General features: G+C 43.2%; 1 protein-coding gene across 1 annotated transcript in view; it reads right to left on the bottom strand.

Moving 5' to 3' along the window:
* The window catches only part of SLC9A3R2 (SLC9A3 regulator 2), a 902,658-nt gene that overhangs the window by 238,358 nt on the left and 639,209 nt on the right, over window positions 1-25,091 (bottom strand). The window contains exon 3 of the mRNA XM_044089185.1: window positions 16,867-17,046. Within this exon, the coding sequence (XP_043945120.1) occupies window positions 16,867-17,046 (180 nt within the window). The remainder of the gene's footprint in view (window positions 1-16,866; window positions 17,047-25,091) is intronic.

Raw genomic sequence — 25,091 nt, 5'->3', positions numbered from 1 at the left:
TACTAACTTACTTTTAATTTCTTTACAAACTGGTTACAATTTCTCAAACTATTAAATCATTGTCATATAACTTGCATCTATTCTTAACCAATGCTTTCATCATCATCATCATCATCTTCTTTCGGCTGTTCCCGTTTGGGGTCGCCACAGCGGATCATCTATTTCCATTTCTTCCTGCCCTTTGCCATCATGCTCTTTCACACCAATCGCCTGCATGTCCTCTCTCACCACATCCATAAACCTCATCTTAGGCCTTCCTCTTTTCCTTTTACCTGGCAGCTCCATCCTTAGCATCCTTTTCCCAATATAGCCAGCATTCCTCCTCTGCACATGTCCAAACCAACGCAATCTCACCTCTCTTGCTTTGTCTCCAAACTGTCCAACCTGAGCTGACCCACTAATATACTGATGCCTAATCCTGTCCAGCCTAGTCACACCCAGTGCAAATCTTAACATCTTTAACTCTGCCACATCCAGCTCTGACTCCTGCCTTTTCGACAATGCTACCGTCTCCAACCCATATAACATAGCTGGTCTCACTACCCTCTTGTAGACCTTCCCTTTCACTCTTATTGGTACCAGTCTGTCACTAATCACTCCTGACACTCTTCTCCACCCATTCCACCCTGCCTGTACTCTCTTCTTCACCTCTCTTCCACAATCACCATTACTCTGAACTATTGATCCCAAGTACTTAAACTCATCCACCTTTACCAACTCTACTCCCATCATCTTCACCATTCCTCTACCCTCCCTCGCATTTACACACATATATTCTGTTTTAGACCTGCTGACCTTCATTCCTCTCCTCTCTAAAGCATATCTCCACCTCTCTAGGGTCTCCTCAATCTGGTCCCTACACTCACCACATATCACAATGTCATCTGCAAACATCATAGTCCACGGGGCCTCCTGTTTAATCTCATCTGTCAACCTATCCATCACCACTGCAAATAAGAAAGGGCTCAGACCTGATCCTTGATGTAAACCCACCTCCACCTTAAACGTATCTGTCACTCCCACTGCAGTCCTCACCAATGTCACACTACCCTTGTACATATCCTGTACCACTCTTACATACTTCTCTGCCACTCCCGACTTCCTCATACAATACCACAACTCCTCTCTAGGCACCCTGTCATATGCTTTCTCTAAGTCCACAAAGACACAATGCAACTCCTTCTGACCTTCTCTGTATTTCTCCAACAACACTCTCAGAGCAAACATTGCATCTGTAGTGCTCTTTCCTGGCATGAAACCATACTGCTGATCACTAATCAACACCTCCCTTCTTAACCTAGCTTCCACTACTCTTTCCCATAACTTCAAGCTGTGACTGATCAATTTCATCCCTCTGTAGTTACTGCAGCTCTGCACATCACCCTTATTCTTAAAGATAGGTACCAAAACACTTTTTCTCCGCTCCTCATGCATCCTCTGACTTTCCAAAATTTCATTAAACAATCTGGTTAAAAATTCCACTGCCATTTCTCCTAAGCACCTCCATGCTTCCACTGGTATGTCATCTAGGCCAACAGCCTTTCCATTCTTCATCCTCTTCATAGCTATCCTTACTTCCTCCTTGCTAATCTGCTTCACTTCCTGATTCACTATCTCCACATCATCCAACCTTCTCTCTCTCTCTCATTCTCTTCATTCATCAGCCCTTCAAAGTACTCTTTCCATCTACTCAACACACTCTCCTCACTTGTGAGTATGTTTCCCTCACTGTCCTTTATCACCCTTACCTGCTGCACATCTTTTCCACCTCTGTCCCTCTGTCTAGCCAACTGGTACAGGTCCTTTTCTCCCTCTTTAGTGTCCAATCTCTCATACAACTCTCTATATGCCTTATCCTTAGCCTTCGCAACCTCTCTCTTTGCCATGCGACTCATCTCCTTATACTCATGTCTACTTTCTTCATCTCTGTGACAATCCCACTTCTTCTTCGCCAGCCTCTTCCTCTGTATACTCTCCTGTACTTCCTCATTCCACCACCATGTCTCCTTGTCCTCCTTCCTCTGTCCAGATGTCACACCAAGCACCTTCCTAGCAGTCTCCCTTACTAGCTCTGCTGTAGTTACCCAGCTATTCGGTAACTCTTCATTGCCTCCCAGGCCTGTCTTAACTCTTCCCTGAACTCCACCTCACAATCACCCTTTTTTAACTTCCACCATTTAATCCTTGGCACTGCTTTCACACTCCTCCTCCACTTCTTGATCACCAACATCATCCTGCAGACCACCATTCTATGCTGCCTAACTACACTTTCCCCAGTCACCACTTTACAGTCTCCAATCTCCATCAGACTGGCCCTTCTACATAGGATATAATCCACCTGTGTGCATCTTCCTCCATTCTTGTACGTCACCCTATGCTCCTCCCTCTTCTTAAAATGTGTATTCACCACAGCCATGTCCATCCTTTTCGCAAAATCCACAATCATCTGACCTTCTGCATTCCTCTCCTTAACACCATACCTACCCATCACTTCCTCATCCCCTCTGTTCACTTCACCAACATGCCCATTGAAGTCCGCTCCAATCACTAGTCTCTCACCCTTGGGTACACTCACCACCACTTCACCAAACTCACTCCAAAATTTTTCTTTCTCATCCATCGCACACCCAACTTGTGGAGCATATGCACTAACAACATTCATCATTACACCATCAATTTCAAGCTTCATAAACATCACTCTATCAGACACTCTCTTCACCTCCAAAACACTCTTGGCATACTGTTCCATTAGGATAACCCCTACCCCATTTCTTTTCTTAACCAATGCTTTCATATTATGTCTAATTTGGTCTAATTATTTAAACTGTATTTTTTCTGTTATTTTAAAGACTGTAAAATTATTGTTCTTAAAATGTTTTGTAATACTTTGGAGCATTTCTCCCCGGGTCTCCTCTGAAGATGAGCTCCTACCCAGTTGGACTCATAGGTTCATAGGCTGGTACTAGGCTATCAGCCCTAGGGCCTATACAAGCCTAACCATAACAATTCCCTGGCTATTTCTTCCCACATTATTTACTTTCCTGGACCCCTGTCTAGCAGGGCGACTGACGTGATCCCTGGGGTGAATTTCCTTTCTCCCATCCAATCGTCATGGTTCCTCTTGAAGAGGTCCAAAGAGGCACTCTGCTTGACATGTATGGGCAATCTATTCCAGAGTCTGGGGAGTCTCTCGGTCAGGAACGTATCCCTCCAGCATGTTTTGTTTATTGTGATGACAAGGTTTAGATCCCTGGAGCGTGTAGCTCTGAGGGATTGGGATTTCTTTAAGTGTAGCATGTCGAACAGCTCTGGGTTTGACATGGCCTTGTATGTTAAGCAGAGACTTCCTCTGAGTAGACGATATGCGACAGAGTATAGCTGGATTTTTTTTAAGGCGGTCAGCGTAGGGCATCTACTTTAGGCCTGTGATTCTTTTAGTGAGGTATTTCTGAGGTCTTTCCAATTGTTGCAGATGTCTTGAGAGGTACATACCAAATGGGGCGTTGTATTCTATAATGGGTCTAATGAGGGATGAGTACAGTGGGACAATGACCTCCTTTTTTCTGGATGAAAAGCCCTTCGTGATGAGGTGTGCCACATAGAAGGATTTCCTGACTGTTGTGGCGATGTGGTTATCGAAGGTGAGACCACTGTTCACCTGTGTCCCTAAGTCTCTTATCACACTTTCTGTGTTTAGTGTACTGCCACCTATATGGTAATTCATGGATACATGTTTTTCCCCAAAGGGGATAACAATACATTTCTTGGCATTGAGCTTGAGCCCATGGCTCTGGCACCAACCATCTGTTTCTGTAAGGCCCTTTTGTAGAGTATCCACATCATTTGGGGAATCAATAATGGCTCCCAGTTTGCAGTCATCTGCAAACTTTGTTAGCCAGAGTCCCTTAGTGCTGACCTGTACTTCAGAGAAGTAGATGCCAAACAAGAGCGGCCCCAAGACTGAACCCTGAGGTACTCCACTTGTCACTTGTCTGGAGCTGGATTTGGAGTCGGCTACTTTTACAGTGTGGGTTCTATCAGTAAGCCATTTAGCAACCCATTGGGTGACATAGGGATTAATGCCCAACTTAGTAAGTTTATCTATGATTCCAGAGTGGGGGATGGTGTCAAAGGCCTTGGCAAGGTCTAGATAGGCTGTGTGGACCACCTTACCCTTGTCCATGGCTCTGGAGACTGATTCAAAGAAGTCAATCAGGTTCAGGAGACAAGATCGGCCCTTCACAACCCAAACTGGGTGGGGTCCAGTGTTTGAAGGTTGCCAATGTCTTTGTTTATAAGTTCCATGATAATACGCTCCATGACCTTGCAGATAAAGCTTGTCAGACTGATGGACGGTAGTTTCCGGGATCCAAGGTGGATCCCCCCTTGTGGATTGGGATAACTGTAGCTCTGCGCCACTCAGTGGGCACAAAACCTGAGGTGAGGCTATGATTAAACATGACACTTAGGTGAGGTGCCAGTTCATACTGTAGTTCATGCACTCAAGTTACCTGGCACTTGCTCACTAAAGCAATTATATAAGTCAGCACTAAAAATTAAAAGCACTACACCCTCACAGCCCACTGGCCCTTGTTTTCAATTATTAAGGAATTCCCAATATTATTCTAGCATGTCCAAAGGTCAGTTGTCAATCTCCTCTCCAGTCCAGCTGGTGAATCTGGGAATCCTGAGGCAATGTTATAACTGCCTCATGTACACAGACAACCCTCTCCTCCTCCCACATAACACAAATACTTTCGAGAGATGCAGCTATTTAGCCAAACTGGAGGCTGAGCTCTCTCAACTCAGGACTGGCAAGACCAGACAGGAGGAGAAGGCAACTACACACACCACAAAACCAGCCTCACATAATGCTACCACACCACTGAATCAAACACAAACACACAAAGACATACTCGGAGGCTCTGAGTAAAAATTTACCTAAACAGCAGAGGCCTCCAAAGCAGACACCCAAACAACTGCTACCTCAAGACACCCCACAAGCAACACATAAACAACAAAAGCAGTATGCAAAGCAGTCACAGCCCTTAAGGCCAAATACAACACCAAACATACTTGTCATAGGTGACTCCATAGTCAGACACACTGACGTCCCACTCACCAGGCTGAACAAGGAGAGAGTCACAGTAAGCTGCCTATCGGGCGCTAGAATCCGCCACATAACACAAGCACTCGGGTCACTCCACGGCAAGTACAAATATGACACAGTCATTGTCCATGCTGGTGTGAACGACCTGAGACGCACCTCCCTGGACTACATGAAAAGAGACATAGAGGAGCTCTCTGATTATGTAGCCTAGGCAGGTATGACCCTGACCCTGAGCAGTATCCTTCCTTCACCAAGAATGATGCCACAACATAGAGACAAGATGATCAGCTTTAACAATTGGCTTAATGTCTGGTGTCATTCAAAGGGGATCCAGTGTCTGTCTGCCTGGGATGACATGCTTGACAAGCCATGCTGCTTCGCAAGGGACGGCTTGCACCTGTCACCCCTGGGATTCCGGATATTGGCTAAGGCTCTTGCCACCCTCATAGTGCCTTTTTAGGCAAGGTTCAAATTCTAAACCTACCACCCTAGAAAACAAAAATGGGAAGAAACTGAGGGTAATGCTGCTCAATGCCAGAAGTCTAAATCTCAAAATGCACGCACTCGAGGCCCTTCTCAGTATGGAGAACATCGATGTCTGTGCTGTAACTGAAACCTGGTTCAAGGCTCCTGAGAGCACCCGGCACTATTAGGTTTTACCTCATATCATGCGTTCCGCCCCAAAACCCGGACCACACCACAAAAGGAGGGGTGTATCCATATTCATAAAGGATACCCACACCTCCAGGTTGGTGGCAACGACAAAGCTTGAAACCATCCAGGTGCAACTAACCATAGGCAAACTGCTCTACAAATTGTAGCATGCTACAGGCCACCCTCTCAAACTCAGGAACCCCACACAGCCTTCCTGAAGACACAGGAGGGTATAAATGTATCTCAAACACCATCATATTGGGTGACTTCAACTACCGAATATAGACTGGGAACATTACTCAAGCCCTAACTTTCTAGCCCAACGGTTCCTGGAGTTCATAAATTCAAATGCCATGGAACAGCTAGTCACTGTTCCCACGAGAGGAGAAAATATACTAGATCTCATTATCACAAACATGGGGACAAATGCTCCACAATCGGAGTATATCCCTCATTGGTGAGATCTGATCATAAACTAATCTCACTGGAAATCCACATCCCGCCCCCACCCCAAACAAAAAAGACCACAGTGAAGAACTTCTCTAAAGCAAACTTCACACTACTCAAGACTGGTGTGGTATCCTTCAAGGCCCCTGAGCCAGTGGAAACCACAACCCAAGCTGCGGAAGCCCTGCCATTAACAAACTTTACAATAAGAGGAGAAAGCTATTACATGATAGAACAAAATCCATAAAAGGGAAGTCACCCCTGATCATTATTAGTAAAAAAATACGAGCACTCATAAAATCAACTAAGGCCAATTTTGAGAGAAAAATTGCCATGGATTCAAAGGACAATCATAAGGCCTTTTTCAGCTATGTTAGGAACCTGGGTGGAAACTCCCAGATATGCTCAGAATTAGTCCAAAATGATACAAAAAATCACTGAACCCACAGACATTGCCAACATACTGGCAGACAGGTTCAGTGCAAACTTCACCCCCCTCTCCCCCCCTAAAGGAGAGATAACTATCCCAGAGGAGTGTAGCCTCCCAGACATCTCAAATGCGCAGGTGAAAGCTGCTCTCTCTAAAGCTAAAAACACAGCATCAATGGGACCAGATGGTGTCCCCGGCTGTGTGCTACACGAGCTAAATGAGGAATTAAACCCACACATAAGGCAGCTGTTTAATCTCAGCCTTACCACAGGATAGGTGCCCAAGGAGTGGCGTACGGCAACTGTGGTCCCACTCCACAAAGGCGGTGCCTCTACGGACCCTGGTAATTACCGCCCCATCAGCTTAACAAGTCTAGTCTGCAAAGCTATGGAGAGGATCATAATGGAGCTCATAAACAAAGACATAGGGGACTTGCAGACATTGGACCACGACCAGTTTGGCCGTCAAGGGAAGATCATGCCTTTTGAACTTGGTCACTTCTTCAAACAGTCACCAAGGCCCTTGGGCCAATAGCCTAGTACAGTACAGTTTTGTACCTACCATAAATGTAGATGTTCGAGGATTCCCTTGCTGCAGTCCTGACAATTGGGTATAGTCCGCGTCCCAGTCGGCCCGAATACCAGAGTATAAGGCTGGCGTTGGTCATGGCGCCTTAGGCTGACGTCAGTGCGTCAAGGTACTAATGCGCATGACCGGCGTCATTTCAGTCTTTTCTTGCCCCAGATGTCAGAAGACCCAAAAAGACAAGTCCCAAAACAACCTGCACCAAAAAACATGTACAATATATACAGTAATATATACAAAAATATAAGCATGTAAACTCACCTACACAACCACCCTGAAACACAGAGGGAAGGAGGGAGGGTAAATTGACTGCAGCAAGGGAATCCTCGAACATCTACATTTATGGTAGGTACAAAACTGTACTATGTTCTTCGCCTTCCCTTGCTGCAGTCCTGACAATTGGGTAGAATCCCAAAGCAGAGGTAAGGGAGGCTGGCAAATTATAAAGTAGCAGGAGCTGACAACATGCCTTGTAAAACAGCTGTGGCAAAACCAGCTCTAGTCTTAGAGTATATAGGCAGGTGATAATGCCTAGAGAAAGTATGCACTGAACTCCAAGTAGCTGCTTCCAGAATATCCTTAGTTGCCACCCCTTAGAAATGCTGTTGAAGTGGCAGTAGCCTAGTGGAATTAGGCCTAATCCCAGCTGGAACCTCTTTGCCATGATGGGAATAACAAAATGCAATGCAAAAGCCAATCCACCTAGAAATAGTTTGTTTTGACACAGGCTTGCCCTGTGAACTTAAAGCAAAAGAAACAAGTAACTGCTGAGACTGCCTAAAATCTTAGTCCTGCTCAAATAATAGCAATTGCCTGTGCACATCTAAAGTGTGCAAAATCTTTCCCGCTTTATTTGGAGGATCTGCAAGAGACGTAGGCAAATGAATAGTTTGGTTTAAAGCCACACTAGAAACCACCTTAGGCATAAAGGAAGGATTAGTACGTAATGATACCCTGTCCTTATGGAAAATCAAAAAGGGCTCTACTGCCATAAGGGCCTGCAACTCAGACACCCTTCTTGCAGAAGTAATAGCCAACAGAAAAGCAGTCTTCCATGACAAATATTTCAATTCAGCAGTAGCTGCAGGCTCAAAAGGTTGTAGAGTAAGTTTTTCCAACACAAAATTGAGATCCCAAGCAGGAGTAGGAGCTCTACGTGGGGGTCTTATATTCTTTGCCCTCTAAGAAACTGCTTGAACAAAGGATCACGAAAACAAGGTGGGTCACAATCATAGTGAGCTGAAATTGCTGCAGCATGAATCTTTATGGAAGAGAAAGACAAACCTTTGTCCAATAATTCAGTAAGATATTGAAGAGCCACACTCAAATTAGGCTCTGAAATCTCCAAATTCTTTGCTGTACTCCAAAATAAAAATCTCTTCCATTTTCTCGTGCACTCTCCTAGTACTAGGCCTTCTAGCTTCCATAATCACATTTAAAACTTGTTGAGGAAGCTGAGACCTACCATGCTTCAACACAGAATATGCCAAGCTGTGAGATGAAGAGATTGAAGCTTGACATTGAGCAGATGACCGTCCTTCTGAGATAACAGATGAGAATCAGAGGTAAAGGCCATGGAGGCTTCTTTACAAGACTCCTTAGAAGTGGGTACCAGTGTTGCGAGGCCAATCTGGAGCTATTAAAATCATCCTTGGCCTGTCCTGTCTGACCTTTAGTAATACCTTTGGAAGAAGAGGTAGAGGTGGAAAGGCATAGACATGAAGGTTTTCCAACTGAAAGACAGAGCATCCACTTTCCAAGCTGTGTGATGAAACCCTTTGTGCAATACTTTGGCAGCTGGTGGTTTAGTGGAGAAGCGAACAGATCTATGTCTGGTGTTCCCCATGACACTGTCAATTTCTGAAATACATGAAGATCAGTTTCCACTCGTGGGGATCCATGATTTGTCTGCTTAATACATCTGCTAGGGAGTTCTGTGCTCCTGGCAGAAACCTTGCCTGAAGAGTCAGTTGCAGGCTTAACGCAGTCTCCATAAAATCATTGCTTGCCTGCATAGAGGATAAGAATGTGTTCCCCTTGCTTGTTGATGTACCACATGACAGTTGTGTTGTCTGTCAGAATCAACACCTGCCCTGGAAGAAGTAACTCCTTGAGCGCCATCAATGCAAACTGGACTGCTAACATCTCCTTCATGTTGATATGTAGATGCTGTAGTCTGGCAGGCCACTTGTCTTGTATCCACTTTCCATTTAGATGAGCTCCCCAAGCAGTGTCCGAGGCATCTGTCGTTAAAATCTGACTCGCCTCTGGCCGGGTCACAGAGAGTCCCTTGTTTAGGTGACATTCCTGAGCCCACCACAAGAATTCCTTTTGAAGGCAAGGTATTATTTGAATGACAGTGTCCAAATCTTGGCAGTGCTGTGTCCATACATTTTGAGATACCATTGCAGCTTCCTCATATGCAGTTTGGCATTGGGAAGCACCAGAATACAAGATGCCATGAACCCTAATGCTTGAAGGACTGTCCTTGCAGTCAGCACGGACTGATGAGATAGTTGATGGAAGTAAAGTGACAGACTCTTTTGTTTGTCCGGGGTTAAAAAGGCCATGTGGGCTGCTGTATTCAGTCTCACACCCAGAAAGCACATGTCTTGAGAGGGTACTAGACTGGACTTTATTTCGTTCACAGAATACCCTAGGCATCTTAGCACTGCTATGACATATTCCAGATGCTGTAGAAGGTGTTCCTTTTCTTGAGCCAGAATCAGGCAGTCGTCCAAGTAAGGATAAATTTGAATGCCTTGAAGCCTGAAGTAAGCTATCACTGGAGCCAGAACCTTTGTGAATACTCTGGGCGCAGTAGATAAGCCAAAGGGCAATGCAGAGAACTGATAATGAAAATCTCCAGTTGAAACCGCAGATACCTTCTGCAACTTAGCCTTATATGGGCACATGAAGGTAAGCTTCCTTGAGATCCAAAGTTACCATCCAGTGATCCTTGCCCAGCAGAGGTAACAGTTGCTGTAGCGTCAACATCTTGAACTTGGGAATGTCCAGATAAGTGTTGAGGATAGATAAATCCAAAATTGGTCTCCACGTGTTCCCCTTCTTTGGTACTAGGAACAGGCGAGAATAAAATCCAAGCCCTTTCTGACACAGGGACTGGCTGAATAGCCCCTATCTGGAGTAACTGAGAAACTTGCTTGTGAGCCTCTTTTCTTTGTGGAGGAGGAACATCTGGCATGCCTTTGAAAGGGGCATTGTGTGGAAATAAAATCTGTACCCGTGATGAATGATATCCAGCACCCATCTGTCTTGAGTGATTAAATCCCAATTTTCTTTGAAAAGAGACAATCTTCCTCCAAAGGAGCTGCCAGACGAGTCCACTGGCAGCTGAAAGGCAGGTCATTGGTTCTGCTTACGAAAGGACTGACCCCTGCCCTCACCAGAAGTCTGAGCAGGTGAACTGTCTGATCTAGGCCTAAAGAACCTTGAGCCCTGCCCTACCACGTCTAGACCTACCCCTAGACTGGAACCATAAGCAGGATATGTCCACCCCTTAGCAGGCCAATTTCTACTAAACTTGGAGGCTGCACCTGCAAAATCTTTAACAGTCTGCATAGACTTAGCTTTGTCCTCCATTTTCTTTAAACTGCTTCCACAGGCGGTCCAAACAACACATCAGACTGTAAAGGAGCATCCAAAATCCTGGTCTTAACATGCTCAGCTAAATTCTGATCCTTCAACCATGCATGTCTGCGAAGAACAGAACTAGTAGCAGCCACCCTCGAGGAGGCCTGAACAGCATCAAAACCACACTGCAAAGAATGCTTACCCACTTGTTCAGACACATGAACCAAATCCAGCAATTCTTTACACTCAATACCTTCCGCCAAAGCATCCACCTTAGATTTCAATTGTGAAAGGAGATAATTCTGATATTTCAGCATATGAAATTGACAATTCAACGCCTCATGGCTAGAGTGGAAGAAGTATATACTTTCTTACCCACCTATCCAAAGCCCTTGCCTCTTTATCAGAGGGTACAGGATTTTTAACAACAGAAGCTTTAACACCTTAGGCCCCTGAGAAACAGTTTCTGGGTCCGCCCTGGGACTCTTAAACAAATAATTATGAGCTTGGGCACCCTATAATACCTATCAGGCTTAACAGGAGCAGGAGGCAAGGAATCAGGGTTCAGAGAAGCCTCTGCAAAAACATCCTCCACCACATTCAACACAGGAGGAATAGCTAAGGGCCTATGCTGGGGCAAAACAAGAATTCCCTAAGCCTTTTCTGGAGTCAGAGTAATCTTGGCCTTCCCATTTAAAGTGCTCCCTCATGGGTGAAGAGTCTCTGAAATGAAAAATCCTCAGGAGGAGAAGCTGAAGGAGTGGAATCATCCACATCAGAATCAGAATAAGTAGGAAACTCTGGCAAGTCTTCCACAGAAGACTCTGAAGCCTGTGAACACTGTTCAAAACTATCAAACTCCTGTTCCACCCTAGGCCTCTTATCAGGTGGGGGCATAGAACCTCTATTCAGAGTAATCAAATCTTCTGCCATTTTAAGCATATGTTTCTGAGGCACAGAGCCCGAAATGCTAGGAGAAGCCCCTACAGAAGCTGAACTTGGCCTTCCTCTAAAAATATGCTTTGGCAACAGAAGGAGAGGCCCTAACTACCTTGGGAAGAGAGGGAAGAACAGTTACCTGAGAAGCCCCCTCAGCCTGGCCTACCTCCTGAGAGGGCACATCCTGTAACAGTAAAGTATCTGCCTGAGACTCCATAGAGACTCCTGGCAAAACCTCTGGCTCCCCTGAGCCTTCTAAAGGACCGGCGTCCGGGATTGCCGGTTCCTCACGCCTACACTTCACTGTTTTGTCCTTGCTCTTCTTAGATGAAGCAGGCGTCGCAGCATCCGACGGCATAGTATAATTGCAACGCTTCCCAAACACTAACCTAGCACAATCAAGCCTCCTCTTAATAGTGCGCTTGTTAAATCTAGCACAAGAGCGGCAACCAACAACGTCGTGCTCAGGCCCTAAACAAGGTATACACAATGTATGATAATCCCTATGCGGTATCTGCTTCCCACAAGAAATACAGTTATTCACTTTCTGACATCCGGTTAAATACTGAGGCAAGAAAAAACCAAAATGTTCCCCAAGCGTACTTAGCCAACTCTGTATTCGGTCTGAAACTCGGTTTGGAAAATCTCAGAACGCCAACCTGCACTCGCAAAATTGCTTCTGCATCGGACCATGCGGCAAAAAAGACTGAGGAAATGACGTCGGTCATGCGCATTAGTACCCTGACGTACTGACGTCAGTTTAAGGCGCCATGACCGACGTCAGCCTTATACTCTGGTATTCGGGCCGACTGGGACGCGGACTATACCCAATTGTCAGGACTGCAGCAAGGGAAGACGAAGAACATCTACCTATGAACCTATATGCAGTAGTAAAGGGCTACTGGCAAGAGAGGAGGATCATGTATTTATATTCCACCTAAAACTGCCATTATGGAGCTTAAGAAACTTTTGGGAGAAATAATCAGCTTTCAGCAGGGAATGTTACTTACAGGTTTGGAATGAAATTTGATTTGCAGCAGTGAGGATGTATCTGGGGGACCTAGAAGGGAAAATATAACAAAAGAGGGTATCTTTCTGAAGATATATATGAAAATAAATCGTATGAGAGACATGACTTCAGCAGCAGGAATTCGGAGATAATTTACATATTATTCTCCAAGATATAATAATGGGGATAGACTACACAGAGATCATCTTCCACAGGTACGTGTGCAGTTAATTCAAAGCTTTGACACACATCCCATAACTATTTCAGATCATGCACTATTGACAATTAAGATAACAAAGTAAAAATGAGACACTGGCATTCCCCACCAACCAGGTTTACGATCTTTGGAAGTGTTTGCATAGGTATTTTTATACTTCAAGCAGACTTCAAAGATTTTTTCCTGTGGTAGATACAAATGTTAGAAATATGACAGGAAAGAAAGGGGTAACTGGGAACATGTGTTTTGGGACTATGATGAGTGACAGAATTTAAAACTTCCCTACATAGTACTGTCTCAGATATACTGCGTGAGCAAAGGGCTATAACTAAGAATATGACTTTTTTTTTCTTGAGCTGAGACACAGGATCTGAATTGCCTAGACATAAGGCCTTATTAAGTTTAAATCTGTTTGCCTAGATATAAGTAAGGCCTTATTAAGTTTAATTCTGTTGGTTATCAAAAAAGCAATTACTAGAAAATAGGAATCAGAGTCGAAACCAACTGTATGTGAAGTACTGAATATTATAAAAGATAAAAAGAACTGAAAAAGGCATCTTTAGAAAAGGGAAGGAGCAAATTACACAGAGATAAATAGAAACTGTGGGAACAATACTTGCAGAATAATGTTCAGGAGGAGGAGTGAGATTTAAGTGAAGGCAGGAATTCAGTAATTTATGTAATTTTGGACTGATGACAATTACAAAAAGAAAATATATATGATGTATTTTATATATGTAAAAGAAAACATGTTAATATGGTTTGTTTTCTTTTCTGTTAATGTATGTTTGCGTATGTCTTAAGTGATAATTTAATAAAAGTGTGTCAAATAAATAAAAATAAGATGGCTTGTATCTAGTATCACTGCCTTCAGTCTACATCAAAAGATGTACTTCTCATTAAACTAAACCATTACTGCGTGATGTCCATCATGCAGAGTGGCCAAACCGCCCACCACAACCATTAGTCCCGCTACCATTGTCACATTCCATAGTAGACAACTTCTTTAGTGCATACTGACAGCTGTGAGAGACATACTGCTGTTGCACATCTGCCCTCTGTGCCATGCACCAGATAATCTGACTAAGGTGGAAGACGCATCTTTCAACTCACAACTTGAGATAATTATTATCACTCTGCATTGAGAGATGACAACCCAAGTCCTGCAGGATGTGTGTAGATGTCAAGTTAACATTAATTTTAGCTGCAGTTTTCTCTATGCACCAGTATAATGCTATCTAGTTGCCTTACACTTTTGAGTCACAGAAGTTCGATGAAGAAACTCTTAACAGTGGAAGATGCAACTATGATGACTCACCATGACGCTTTGCCGGTTACTGTTGCACATATTTTAAACAGCTGGTAAGGGAGAGACTTACTGAGACTGTGTGGAATGCCCTGTACATCATCTATAGACATGAGTAGTGTAAGTCCAAACTATTATGTGTATGTGAACACTGCTTCCCTTGTCATCCATGCAGCAGATTGTAAAGTGGCCAGTGTATAATGGCAGCTCTTCAGGATAAACAGACATGTCCTTTATCAATCATTCCAAGACCTCTATGCCCAGATTCCCAGGAGTGCCACATTCAGTTAGGGTAGATTAACAGCTTGGCTGGCTGGAAGTTCTGAAATGTGCTGCATGAAAAAAATGACAGCATCTGACATGCACAGTGTTATCAGGGTCTCTAGATGCTCTAATCTGGTTGCCCTGGGGAAACAAAGGATTAAGGGATGATGGTGGGATGAGGACTTTTACAATAAAACTTGAGTGCAGTGCAAATGAGTTTGTGGTTGTTGTCAGCTTTCTCAAACGTCACTGCGCTCATCTTACTGTATGACATATTTCATGAGTATGCCTGCCTGTTCAAGAGTTTTTCCCCTGTAACATAGACTGACAGACATTTATAGGTTTCTAGGGCTTGTTTCTAGATGTGGCACCATAGTGTTTATATCTGCAGTATATGTCTGCCTTACACATACTGCCTTGCTATTAGACTCCACTTCTATTCTATTATGTGCACTTGATGCTTTATGACATTTACTACTTCCTCCTCTCTGGTCATTTGCTCAATGAAATATCCTTTGTTCAGGCATTCCACCTGTATTATACACGTGTCATATACTGACACTCTCCTCCTCTATGCCTTCATTTCTCATCTTTTCTTACAGACAGCCTTCTATGATACTGGCTATCACTATTCTTTTTTCAGCAAAATCAGTTCACTTATGAGGACTTTCACATAAGCAGCTCCGTCTTGCAAACTATATCTATTTACACGATTCTAATCTATACGTTGAGCTTCTGGAATATTTTTTCCCCAACTCCTTTTCACTTTCCTCCAAAATACATATTTATGTGCTTCTGCCATCTGTGCCTGCTGATCATCAAACTTTCCCCTGTCAGTCACGCCTGCTCTCATCTCATCCTGGGTACTTTGCAGTGACAGCTGGCCAGCACAGGCCATCACAGCAGTGGTCTGTGCCCTCACCAGTATCCACACAATTAGGGCATATTTATTTAGGCTTATCCCCTCCAAGTGAAGAATCAGATGGCCCACATCACTGCAGTTACTGTAATACCCTCCCAAAAGTAGGTGCATGCTTCTATGCACCCGAAGACAGGAACTTCTTCCAAAATGGCTTGTTGGTCAAATGCCCACTCCAGGAACAGTTTCTTGCAGTGTCACCCCTCCTTTAAGGGATAGCGACATGTATCAAATGCCCACTCCAGGAACATTTTCTTACAGTGTCACCCCCTCATTTGAGGTATAATGACATGTAAACAGCTTCAGACCACCCGCCACCCACCTTCCCAGGATGGTAATGTCCATCCTCACCTACCAGATCAGTCAGACGCTCGAGCTACTAATCAATCTCAGGTCACATGACACTCGGTCAGAGCATTATCCCTCTATGTCACAAGAGCTGGCTTTAAAACTGAATATGCTTGATCTTGACTGAAATACCTCACTCCTCTACTAAACCTGTAAATTATGCTTTAAACCAGGAACAGGTTTTCATCATCTAGATCAATATAGCATTCTTTAACTTCACTAGGGAGAGCAGACTGCAAAAGCATGGGATGGTTGTATAAAGCAGATTAATGTTTAAAGTTCCCGTAAGGCCTAGTTAGAGCCAGAGCAGTGCAATGAAAATGGCTAACCTTGTGCAATGAAAATGGCTAACCTTCCAACATTTCTCCAAACTAAAGTACAATAGCTTTCAGCTTATTTTGGTAGTAAAACTGTTCTATTTCATCATCATCATTGTGAAAATGAATGCACACAATTATTTCTAAAGAATAATGATTGCATGGCTTCTGCATTTAAAAATATTTGGCACCTGAAATAAGAACCGTAATGAAATTCAGATGTTCAGTACAAAACAAGAAAGTTCCACGGAATTTCAAAATATTGGTGGTGTTTCGTTATTCTTTAGTTTTTAGGCAAAGCATTTTCTTCTTATTTTTACTTTAAAGACAGTTGTAGAAAACTAGCAAGAAGCTGGAAAATAATAAAAGGTTACAAGCCAGTTACAATGGAATACTTGGACATAAACCAGAAAGGAATAATAAACAAAGTTATGGACCAGCAGAAATTAGCAGTATTAACTTGCTCCACAGGTACATGAATTAGCATTTGCAGTACTTGCGCTGCACAGAAAAATGAAACTAATTTCTTCTGTAACGCAATACCATTGTCTGCAAAACACCAGAGCTCTGAGTAATAATGTTGTGAGGTCACACTTGTAAATAATCCAACCTACACAAGTATTTAGAAAGAAAAAAAACAGACATATTCATTTTCTACCTTTGTCACGTCTTATCTGGGATACAGCAATATTATGTGCTGGCAAAATAAATAAATACATTTTCTTACCTCAATAAGTCTGTCATGTGGTCGAAGTCCTGATCTGTCAGCTGGTGATCCTGCATCAACTGACCGGATAAACTGTCCTGGTTTTGCCTTCTCACTGTGAAGATTAAATCCGTAACCACTTGGACCTCTCTGAAGAATACACAAACGTGGGCAAAGTTCTTTGGCCTGTCCAAATGATTCCTAAAATGAAAGAAAGAAAAAGGTTAGTTTTCTATAAACTGTATATGAAACTACAGGAACTAACAATAACTGCAGATGTTAAGTATGTTCACTGTTGCAGTACTGATAACACTTGGGACTTCTGTCACAGAAGGCATGATGTTTAGCCCAGCTACCAGAGCTTTTCACCACTCCTTTTTCTGGCCAGGCAGATGCTCTTTTACATGGACATCAGCACATCTGCTGTACAAAAACATCTGTCCACTCTGTCTTTAATTCTATCTTGTCCTTGTCCTAAAGATTGTCCCTAGAGATTGCAACACAAGACACCTAGATGACATATGGTCTCAAGAATGGCAGCCCAACACATGATTTTGGGAGTTTAACAAGTTGACCGATTTTAAAAATTCCCTACACAGCAGTCTGTCAGAAAATGGAAGGTAAAATCAAAACTAATGATAACTGAAACACTGAATATTGTAAAGGAGATAAATAAATTGGAGAGGGATCATTAGAAAGGGGAGAGAGCAAATAGCATAGAAATAAATGGAAAGTGTAGGAGCAATAAATGCTTAATAATGTTCAGGAGGAGTGAGATTTACGGGAAGGCAGGAAATGAACGGTTTATGTACAGCTGTGGTGAACACTAATCATCAAAAAGAAAGAAAGAAAAGACATATGTAATGTATAATGCATGCAAATAAAAAAATGTTACTATGGTTTATTTTCTTTTCTATTAATATATGCGCATCCAAGTGTTAAATGATAATTTAATAAAGGTGTTTCAGAAGAAGAATCCCAAACAGAAGGTTCTCCAAAGTTCCTTTTCCAGATACTATGTATACCTGAGAAGGGGAGGTACACTGTAGAGAGTAAAAGAGAGGAAAAGTGGGGGGGGGGGACGACAACAGGTGATTGGGGACCCACCCAGAATCCAGATGGAAGAGTGAGAGATAGAGGGTGGGAAATGCTATTGCATCAGCTATCAACTTGAATACCTACAATTATCTTACACCCCTAACGCAGCTGTAATATATTCATTGTACTGTTTGCTGTTGCAGTGGTGATACTACTTGTGAAGATTCCCAGACCTTGCAAACTAGTGTATGACTGACCGTGACACACTGTGGAGAGCTGCTGTCCCTGTAAGATGGCTGTGGTAAATCCTGCCCTGGGTGTGCAGGCCCAGGCTATAATGCTTGAAAAAGACCGGAAAAAGTGTGAACATATTATGGAGATGCTGTTTCCATGATACCTGGACATGGACTCCTCTACGAAGGTCAGTAGTGGCTGTTGTCCTCTTGGGGACTTTGCCCTTGCATGCCCTGGGACAATTTTACCAAGGAAAAAATAATAAAAGGAAATGCAGAGAGCCAGCCATTCAGAGACGATCTGTTTAGAGACAGGCCTGCCATCACCACCTTCGACAAAGGCTATGAATCACCGGTTGGACTTCCTTTCTGCTTAATGATGTCAAAGTACAATCTCAGTTGCTTATATATATATATATATATATATATATATATATATATATATATATATATATATATATATATATATATCTATCAGGTATGCAAGAGTCTTTCCCCCTTGTTCTGTGGTTAGGATGGAACACATGGAGGTTAAGGGCCAGATTAAGATAGATATTTATCACCATTATAGGCATAAAGGTAGGACTGGTATGGACAGTTATCCTGTCCTTGTAGCAGATGAGAAAGGGTTGTTTGCACACAAGAGCCTGCAGTTCTCATATCATTTTGGCAGATGTAATGGCCCCTAAAATGCAGTTTTCCAAATCAAATACTTGAGGGGTTCAACAGCTGATGGCTTAACAGTGCCAAAGTTAACTTCTCTAATACATTGTTAAGGTCCTATGGTGGACAGACAGCCTTCTTGGGGGGAGGGGGCTTTACTACTAACGGGGAACATCCCAAAGTAGGCAGGCTAAGACTGCAGACATGTAGCTTCATTTAAGCAAAAGACAATCCTAATTTTAAAGGTCTCACAGGTATTTAAGGACTAAGGACACGGGAGACTGTTAGGATCTAGATTCTCTCTCCGGAACCAAAGAAAGAAATTTATTTTTTTGCTAGGTTTGATTTTATTGTACTTGGTTTCCTAGCATCTTTTAAGAAAGAAAGCACATCCTTGGAAAGCATCTACACACTGAGGCAGCAGAACAGATTTTTTATCCCGACATTACTCAGTTGCAGAAAGAACCATCACTTTCTCGGTGAAAAGGGAGATATGAGCAGGATTGTTGGCCTGTTTTCCTTTACCTTATGTATCATCTGAAACAAAAGATTGATGAAAAGGCATACCAAGAATGTGTCTGGTATCCCGGCCCTTGTGATTGCTGTACTGGTGCATTTTTTTTTAGACGTTTCTTTTCTGGAAAAGTAAAAAAAGGTCTATTTCTGGCATAGCCCACTTGTAGAACAATCCAGAAATACATTCCTGTTCAACATCCAGTTGTGATGGTCTGCCTCTGTTCTGCCAGGACATCTTCCTCAGAAAGGGTGCAAGATGCTTTGAGGGTCATGCCTAACTCCTGGACCAAGCCGAGAACATGTAGGGTCCCTGGGTAGCCAGGATTGATTGAATGTTTTTATAACTAAGATTAACATCATCTCTTTGATACTGATGTGATTCTCTTTCTAGGTTTTGTTATAGGTCCCCTGAATGATCAGTTTCCCTCAGTGGGCCCACCAAGCTACTTCTGAAGAGTCAGGTGACTGTCTAGGTTTCTAGCCCTAGCTGGAACAAGAACCCCTGACTGATATTCACCTGCTGTATCTGCTGTGGAAACTTCTTTCTTTATGTGAGGCAGCAGGGAAACAGGGCTCTGCAGGAGCTAACATGCCGGTATCATCTATTCCTCAGGTACTACTGTAATTTTTCTTTACAGTCTTGCCAGGGAGACCGACAAGATTAAGAATGCTATGTACCCCACTGCCCTGAGGAATCCCTTGACAGCAATTTGATTTTGTTGTTCAATGGTAGTAAAACATGAGATTAAGAGTAGTACTTTCTCTGTGGAAAGGAATCCCCTCTGGCTTGCAGTTTCCAAAACAGCTCCCAGGACCTGGATTTGCTGGGAGGGTATTAGCTGTGACTTAAACTGGTTCAGAGAGTCTGTGGAAGCAGGTCAGGGAAAACTGCAAAGCTCTCTGTCACAACGCAGACTGGGGCCTGAATCAGGCAGTTATCCAAATAGAGATGGATATGGATGCTCTTGGTCCCACAATAAAGCAATTACCGGAGACATGCAGTTTAGAAACACTTTTTGTGCAGCATATAAACCATAGGACAATGAAGTCAACCACCAATGAGCACCTCTGTTTTGAATATCAGGTACTTCCTCCCTGTTTTGACTATAGATATGTGGAGGTTGGCATTTTTCAGGTTTAGGGTGACCATGAAGATTTGCAGGAACAGGAAAGGCAGAAGGGCCAGCACTTATTATTTTCCATTTGTTGACAGGGTAATTAAGTCTACTGGACACAAGTGTTCCTTTTCCAGGGTGAACTGGGTACATTGTCTGATTAAGTGACCTGTTTTGAGACACTCAGTAGCCAAATTGCAGTGAAATTAATACAATCTTGTACCCTTGACTACAGGAAACAGTTTAATAGCTCACAGTCTTAATCCTTTGCTCTAAATGCCACATTAGCATTCCGAACTTTGGTACTCATAACACTTGTTTAGCTTTGATAAGTGTAAGATCAGCCTCCAGGGACTAGAAACATTCTTAAGTAAGACTGGTGTCGTGTCCCTGCTGTGGTAAGTCCCGTAGTATAGATATGATTAATGCCTTTGTTCTCAAGAGTACTAAAGAAACTACTTGAGAACCTTGGTCTTTTTTATGAACTGCAGTTTGTATCCCTGTTCCAAAATTCTTAGAACCCAAGTACCTTGAGTGATTTTCTCCCGCCTTTTTTTTTTTTTTTTTTTAAAAAAGCTGCTCCTACAGTTTGGGTGGAAATGAGAGACTGTGTCTTTAGGAGCAAAGGTGGTGGGGTGAGATTTGGGATACTGGGAAACAAACAGTTCTACTGAGAAGGAATGAGTTGAGAAGAGATGCTCTTGGTCCCACTTGGGTTGAGAAAGGATTTGAGAACTGGGAGTGGGAACAGTTCTAGTGAGTCACAGCTGTTTCCTTGTTGTGCCCCAGCCATGAGGGCTCCAAGATTTCTTCATTTAGTCAGCTTGCCTTATTCCTCTGAATGGCCTTTCTTCTGATTTGGTTTCTTGCCCTTGTCTTGCCTTTGCTGGATGGGCCAACCCTAAGTAAGGTAGTTTCCACTATGCTTGGCAGGGAAATAAAACAGCTCTTTTACCAACTGTACTGACTTTCCCTTATCCTCCAGCTTCTTAAACAGCTTCTCAGCTGGGAGTCCAAACAGCAGCGCCTTCTCTAACAGAACATTAAGAAACTGTGCTGTCACATGATCTAGCAGGGGATGGATCCTCAGACAGGGATGGCTTTTAATAACTAACTGACTCCACTACTACTGGTGCTTGTCTCTTCAAGATTTGTTACAGATTCCTTTATCTGCATCATAGCTATACATAGCAGGATGCTTGCTGACCTACAAAGTGAGGTTGCACAAACTTTCAGCAATTTATCCTTCAGGGCTTTGTTTTCCATTTCCTCAGCCTTGCCCTTTAGTTGGGACAGGTGATTCTCCAGGAACTTTAACGGGTTCATATAGTTAAGACTACATGATCAACACTGTAAAATATCGCAAACCAACTGATAAGCAGAAATGGAGTTGAACGGAGGTCACAGCACAGTGGGAATCAGACAATGTGCCCTCTTCCCCACTGTAATACAATCTTGAAGTTAGTATACAAAATTAGCAGGGGGTATGGGGGTGCAAGGGGCTTGCCCCCCTGCTTAAATCTGTTTCTGTTTTGTACTTGGTGTTTGCGATTTTACATTGTCGATTTGTGGTCTCGACCATATGAATCACTGCAGTGTAAAATCTCAACAATCTGATATAAATCAACTTTAACACATGAGGTTAGTGTAGCCATTTCCAGGTCATGGAAGGATAAAGCCCTGACTACAATCCAGGTGACGTGTTTGATGAGTGGCTTGGGCACCTACTGGAGCTGGACAGGTAGAACAGGAATGATAAGGCATGGTCTAGCTCATCTCTTCAGGGAGGGTTGAAGGTTAGTGGGAGGGAACAGTGGGTTTGCAAGCCCAGATGATGATACAGGGGCTGAAATGAAATGAAAAATGTTGCTGCTATAAGGGGGCAAGTACAAGGAGACTCAACACCACAAAGGTAGGGGCATTACTCTTGCAATATCATCGCATGCACACCTGATGACATCAATCCTGCATGTCAGTGGGTGGTAGGAGTTAAAGAAAACCTCTGCAAGCTGCAGTTTGAATACTCTTCAGCTGGCTTGGGCCATTTTCACAGCATGGTAGTTCACATTCCTTAGAACCTGCAGATGGGGGAACTAGCCAAACCTATATGAGTCACAGTGGAGGGCTGTTATGTTTCAGGGAACAGAGAGGACAGGACAATACATGTGCAGGCTGCAAAAGAGAATGCCAATGGACCAGTGAGAAAAAAAAAACTTTGACATGCAAAGACTGGCAGTTCAGAGTTACCATGTGCAGCCTTGATTGATTTGGAAGTTAAACACTACTAAGTGCTTGAAAGGGGAGCCAAGAGATTTTAAGTGTGCCTTCTTAAAGGTGCATATGTCTAGGCATCTTAAGGTTCCTGTGATGCATGTCTAGGATTGTTCCTGTGCTCCTTAAGGCCAAAATAGCAGAGATGTAGACCTCCTTCCCAAAGTGGTGTAGAACTCTACCTTCCCTGTCACTGGGAAGAGGATCCTTGGTTTGAGCCCCATTGGACCCCTTGTTTAAATCCATGGTCAACATAGCTGGATCAGCACCTTGAGTCTTGTATACAAACCTACAGGAATCTACACCCTTGTAAAAACCACAAGTCTTCTTGGGAGCAGGTGACTAGGAGTCTGGCTCCAAAGATGCACTGGTGAATGCATCCGCCAAGGCTTCAGTCACTGTAAGGAAACGCTAAGGGCTTTAGAAACAAACTTGTGACAATAGGAGGTACTGCCAGCCCTTCCAAGGAGAAGTAGGGCAGTGGATGTATGACTTGTGCCAGCACCGCTATCTGGAACTTTTGTAAATAACTGTATGTCATTAGTATATCAAAATGATCTGTACAGATGCTTGTGCTGAAAATGTATTTGTAAGCTTTGCTTGTGTTAATTGTGTTAAAATGCATTAACAGTGCACCCTGCTGAAATGAAGAGAAATGTACATGTATTATGGTATCTGAATTATATGCATGTTTATTAATAGAAGACACTGGCACAGAAATGGTTAACCAGCTGGCTTATTTTAAGAAAAATAAGGGAAATGTAAATGAACTGTCAAATCATTGAATGTCACCCCACAGTGCTGAGTAGGCCTGGAAACAGTAGGTTTGGGAGTAGCCATTATCTGTTAGCTTTTGTAAAGAAGGGGGAAAGTGTTGTAAAAGTTTCTGGCTCCTAGGCATTGCCGTAAACGCTCTAAATGTGTATTCTAGCAATTTGCTAAAGTCCTGTCTCAGACTTCAAAAGGAGATATTGTGAGAACCTAGAATCAGGTGACCAGATAAGGTTATTCTGCAAGTCATCTTGGATATTATATTTGACAGGCAGTAATCTCAGAGGACAGCGTATTCTGTTTGGGAGCCTGACTAGAAAGACGGCTCACGTACTTCATCTTGCCTTGCCCAAGAAAGTTATTAGGGAACAGTATAATTCTCTTAGATTCAGTCATTAATATAGTGAAGCTTAGTTTAGATGTTGTTTTTCTTTACTCGTAAGAGTCTAGCCATCGATGTTGTTTGAAATATTTTCTGTGATTTGAACTATGTGGTATAATTAGACACTCTTTGTTAAGGGCCTTACAGTAGCTGATTGTGAAGTGTCTGGTGGCAGTGATAACCACCTTATACTCTGGGTAGAAGGGGTCATAGTAGGTAAACCTGTGCCAGCATTTCCCAGGTGTGTGTGACTGAAAATTAAATCTTTCAGTGTGTGTGTCAGCTAAATGGGGCAGGGACACGAAGCACTGGGTTTACGGGGGGGGGGGGCTGTTGGAGGACTTAGCTTGGACACGCGGCTGAAGACCTAACCCTACAGCTGTACCAGTGGGGAGTCTTACTGGGGGATCAGGAAGGAGACAGATATTAAGATATCCAGACCACAGGCTATGTGTGTTTTCTGTGTGCTCTTAATGGAAACTGTACTTGATGCCGAGAGGTCTGCATCTGGAAATACTGAGTGTATCCATTTGTATTCCAAGTGCACACCCCTCTCCAGTGTCAGTGGTGAGGATTCAGGCTCCTTGATTACTGGCCCAGCATAGGAACGACACATATTGATGCCCATCACATATTGGTAGGGTGGACATCAACTTTTCTGGGTATCAGACTAGTGATTATAGTCCCATTTAAAGAAATCTTTCATACTACTGAGGGTGTCTCTATGTGACAAATCACTGCTGTAGAAGAAGAGGACAGGATGTCCTTAGTAACTCATTCATAAACGGGGGGGGGGGGGGGGGGCAACTGATCTACAAAGGGATGTTCATCCACTTCAAAGTTATATGACTTGCTTTGTTGATGGCTGCAGATTCTTAAGGAACAGCACGAAGTCTTGAGAAAACTTCATCAGTTCTTGTAAGGGGTTCTTAGAGGTGAGGGAGGAGGACCCGCGCACCTCAGCTTGAAGCAAGACGGTGGACATCCAAGGCTTGAACCCTTATCTGAAAAAAAACAAGCATCACGCAATATTAAGCAAGATTTTTTCCCTATATTGCAGCATACTTCCATGTCCTCTGGAAGCCAGCCTAAACTGATGGACTGACAAAGTTCAGTATTTATACTGACCCATGACCTTTCCCCTTACTGCAGCAAGAAAGAACTTGAAAAAGTGCAAACATCCCTCTTATATCGCAGATGTGCTGATGTCCAGGTGGAAAACATATGTCCAACCAGGAGGGAGAAGGGTGAAAATCT

The sequence above is a fragment of the Protopterus annectens genome, chromosome 12.part0, assembly GCF_019279795.1.
Source record: "Protopterus annectens isolate FY-2018-M chromosome 12.part0, PAN1.0, whole genome shotgun sequence".
Lineage (NCBI taxonomy): Eukaryota > Metazoa > Chordata > Ceratodontiformes > Protopteridae > Protopterus > Protopterus annectens.
Note: the sequence above shows the minus strand (reverse complement) of the source record. Positions and strands in the feature narration are given on the sequence as shown.